Source organism: Theropithecus gelada, chromosome 20 (assembly GCF_003255815.1).
Source record: "Theropithecus gelada isolate Dixy chromosome 20, Tgel_1.0, whole genome shotgun sequence".
NCBI classification, from domain to species: domain Eukaryota; kingdom Metazoa; phylum Chordata; class Mammalia; order Primates; family Cercopithecidae; genus Theropithecus; species Theropithecus gelada.
This window is the reverse complement of record NC_037688.1, coordinates 32,796,387-32,800,676: the sequence shown is the minus strand read 5'-3', so window position 1 is coordinate 32,800,676 and position 4,290 is coordinate 32,796,387. Positions and strand designations below refer to the sequence as shown.

Here is a 4,290-nt window from a genome sequence, read left to right as displayed (position 1 = left end):
CTCTGGCCCCCACCCCCAGGTCTTCAAGAACCCCAGCTTCAGTATTTTCACCGTGCGCAGTGACGTCACCCTGCTGAAGCTGGCCACACCTGCCGTCTTCTCCCAGACGGTGTCCGCCGTGTGCCTGCCCAGCGCCGACGATGACTTCCCCACGGGGACAGTGTGCGTCACCACAGGCTGGGGCAAGACCAAGTACAACGGTGAGGGGCCGCGGGGCTGCCTCTGGGGTTGGGGCTGCCTGGCTGTGGAGTGCCCCCGTGACTGTTTGGCTCTAAATTCCAACACGTTCTTAACTGTCCCTTTATTTAAAATCCTCTGAATTTAAAATCCCCCAAATGCAAATAAAATCCAGGTCGGATCATGAGGAGCCTGCACAGGGGGCTTCTGAGCAGTGCCCAACCGGGTGAGCCCTGCCCTGGCTGACCTGCCTGGAGTCGCAGTGCGGGGCTCCCACCTGGGCAGGGCCGAGGCCCCCTTTGTCCCACAGGAGCTTCTGAGGCTCCAGGGGCCGTACCCAACATCGTGGTGATGGTGCAGGGGAGGGCAGGCGTGACGGCCCTGGGTCTCTCCCTCCTAAGTGGGCTGGGTGAGCCCAGGGGCCCTGACCCTCCTCCTGTCCTGCAGCCAACAAGATCCCTGACAAGCTGCAGCAGGCGGCCCTGCCCCTCCTGTCCAATGCCCAATGCAAGAAGTTCTGGGGCAGCAAGATCACCGACGAGATGATCTGTGCCGGGGCCAGCGGTGTCTCCTCCTGCAAGGTGAGGCTGGCCCTGCCCAGGCCCTGGCCAGGGGAGCGGGGTGCAAGGCAGGCCTGGGCTTTCCACCCCTCTCTGCCCTCATCTGCTAACCCCACTGCTTCCTGGGGCCCAATGAGGGCCAGGACTTAGGGTCACAGCCGCCCGTGAGGGTTCCTCCAGGCCATGTGGGTGAGGCTGTCCCTGGGGATTTCCTTGCAGCCCTCTGACCTGGAGGTTTGGAGAGACGGATGGTGCCCCGGCTTAGGGGGAAGCCAGCCGCCCCAGCTCCCTCCAGCAGTGCATGGCAGAGAAGGGACTGCCACGTGAACCCGGATCTCAGGACCCAGGCACCCCTATGCCCATGCTTGCCGTTTCTCTGCTCTCCTCCCTAGACTCCACCAGCTCAGGGTCCCCTAGGCCCTGGCACCCCTTTCAGGCCGGAGATACTTCCTCTCTCCTTCCTGCAGGGTGACTCTGGAGGCCCTCTGGTCTGCCAGAAAGACGGAGCCTGGACCCTGGTGGGCATCGTGTCCTGGGGCAGCCGCACCTGCTCTACCACCACGCCCGCCGTGTACGCCCGTGTCACCAAGCTCATACCCTGGGTGCAGAAGATCCTGGCCGCCAACTGAGCCCGCAGCTTCTGCCACCCCTGCCCCAAGAGTTGCCATTAAATGCATCTGTTTAGAAGCACTGACTGCATTGCCCGTGTCTCTCTGTGTGGCCCGGGGAGATGGGGTTGAAGTTGTCCTTGTCACCCACAAAGGGGCGGCACTACTGTTGCCTTTCCAGGCTGCAGTTCATCTTGGCAATCCAGTCTTCTCAGGAAGCTGAGGTCTTCATATCTCCTCCCTGCTCACGGCTCCACCCCGGGTTTAGAATTTAGGCCCTACCTGCTGAAGGTAGGTTGACCCATGGGGCTTTCTGGAAGGCAGCAGTCCTTGGCCAGGCTCTGCAAGCCATAGCCCCCTGGGGTTGTCACTGGGACCAATGCTGACACACACTCCAGGTGCCTTTCTCTGCCTTTAGTGCCCCATGTCCAGTGCCCAGGAATGTGCATGCAAGCACCACCCCTCCCCCGTCAGACCCCAGCCCCTCAAACCTTCTGCATCCAGCGCTGGGAGCTGGTGCCACTGTCCTCTCAGCTCCCACACTCTTCCCCGCCTCCCTCTCTGCATTTTCTGTGACCCTGCAGTTAGATTTTTTTGTTATTTGTTTTTTGAGACAGTCTTGCTCTGTCGCCTAGGCTGGAGTGCAGTGACATGATCTTGGCTCACTGCAACCTCTGCCTCCCAGGTTCAAGCCATTCTCCTGCCTCAGCCTCCCAAGTAACTAGGATTATAGGCACTCAACACCACGCCCGGCTAATCGTTGTATTTGTAGTAGAGATGGGGTTTCACTATGTTGTCCAGTCTGGTCTCAAATTCCTGACCTCATGCGATCTGTCTGCCTCGGCCTGCAAAATGCTGGAATCACAGGTATGAGCCACCGCGCCCAGTCTCTGCTGTTAGATCTTGAGGCTTCCTCAAGCTCAGGTTCCATTGCTTCGGCCAGGCCATGGAGGGGGCCGGTCCGTCCCCAGGATGTGTCCGGATTGGCAGTCTGTCTCTCTGTCTCTGTCTGTCTCTGTCTCTATCTCTCTCTCTCTCTCTGTCTCTGGAACCTTTTAGTCTTTAATGCAGTGAAAATTGTGTTGGAGAAAATTCTGTTGTTCCACTGTCTGAAAAGATATTTTTTTTTTTTTTTTTTTTTTGAGACGGAGTCTGGCTCTGTCGCCCGGGCTGGAGTGCAGTGGCCAGATCTCAGCTCACTGCAAGCTCCGCCTCCCGGGTTTACGCCATTCTCCTGCCTCAGCCTCCCGAGTAGCTGGGACTACAGGCGCCCGCCGCCTCGCCCGGCTAGTTTTTTTTTTTTTGTATTTTTTAGTAGAGACGGGGTTTCACCGTGTTCGCCAGGATGGTCTCGATCTCCTGACCTCGTGATCCGCCCGTCTCGGCCTCCCAAAGTGCTGGGATTACAGGCTTGAGCCACCGCGCCCGGCCGAAAAGATATTTATTCATTTTGATTATGTAAAAGTCACCTGTCACGCTGAAAAATAATTTTTGTCACAGTGTGCATATGGGTATGGATATGGATATTTGGACTTGGAAGGTATTTCAGTGTCTTCTGGCTTCTGTTGTTTCGTGGAGAAGTCAGTGATTAATCTTACTGTTGCTTTTTAAAAGGTTTCATGGTTTTTCTTTGGATGCTTTTAAGATTTTACTTTGATTTTCATTGGTTTACCAAGATGCTTACTTTCTTAGTTTCCTTTGTACTCAGCCTGCTTGGGGTTCTTAGTCTTTTTTTTTTTTTTCCTTTTAGGGTCTTGCTTTGTTGCCCAGGTGGGAGTGCAGAGGTTTGATCTGAGCTCACTGCAACGTCCATCTCCCAGGGTCAAATGAGTCTCGTGCCTCAGCCTCCCAAGTAGCTTGGAGTACAGGCCTATGCTACCATGCCTGGCTTATTTATTATTATTTTTTGAGATGGAGTTTTGCTCTTGTTGCCCAGGCTGGAGTGCAGTGGCGTGATCTCGGCTCACCGCAACCTCCACCTCCTGGGTTCAAGAGATTATCCTGCTTCATTCAGCCTCCTGAGTAGCTGGGATTATAGGTGTGAGCCACCACACCCAGCTAATTTTTGTATTTTCAGTAGAGATGAGGTTCCACCATGTTAGTCAGGCTGGTCTCAAACTCCTGACCTTATGTGATCCACCCGCCTCAGCCTCCCAAAGTGCTGGGATTAGGCGTGAGCCACCATGTCCAGCCTCTGAGTGCTTTTTACCATGAAAGGTGTTGGAATTTGTCAAAGGCCTTTTCTGCATCAATTGAGGTAATCATATGATTTTTTTTTCCCCTTTCATTCGATTAATGTAGTATATTATACTGATTGATTTTTATTTTTTTATTTCTATTTTTGAGAGAGTCTCATTCTGTCACCCAGGCTGGAATGCAGTGGCATGATCTCGGCTCACTGTAGTCTCCACCTCCCAGGATTAAACAATTTTCCTGCCTCACCCTCCCAAGTAGCTGGGATTACAGGCGCCCACCATGATGCCCGGCTAACTTTTGTATTTTTAGTAGAGATAGGGTTTTGCCATGTTGGCCAAGCTGGTCTTGAACTCCTGACCTCAGGTGACACACCCACCTTGGCCTCCCAAAGTGCTAGGATTACAGGTGTGAGCCACCGTGCCCGGCTCTTAAATTTCTTTCAGCAGTGTTGTATTCTTTTTAGTGTGTAAGTCTTTCACTTCCTTGGTTAACTATTTTCCTATGTATTTGACTCTTTTCGGTGCTATTGTAAATGGAACTGCTTTTTAAATTCCCTTTTCAGATTACTCATTGCAGGTGCAGCTGTGAAGAAACATCTGATTTGGGTGTATTGAGCTTGCACCCTGCAACTTTCCTGAATTTGTTTATTTGAGTAGCTTTCTTGTGGATCCTCTGGGGTTTTCTATATACAGGATCATGTGATCTACCATTAGAGGTAGTTTTACTTTTTCCTTTCCAATTTGGATGAC

At 53.1% G+C, this 4,290-nt stretch overlaps 1 protein-coding gene across 1 annotated transcript; it reads left to right on the top strand.

Annotated features, from left to right (window-relative positions):
• Window positions 1-13: 13 nt before the first annotated feature.
• On the top strand, window positions 14-1,424 carry CTRB2 (chymotrypsinogen B2; the record flags this gene model as incomplete). The annotated part of the gene is made up of 3 exons (XM_025369724.1): window positions 14-200; window positions 625-758; window positions 1,205-1,424. Coding segments are annotated over 3 exons (483 nt in total), but the record flags the coding sequence as incomplete, so codon positions are not given.
• Window positions 1,425-4,290: the final 2,866 nt, after the last annotated feature.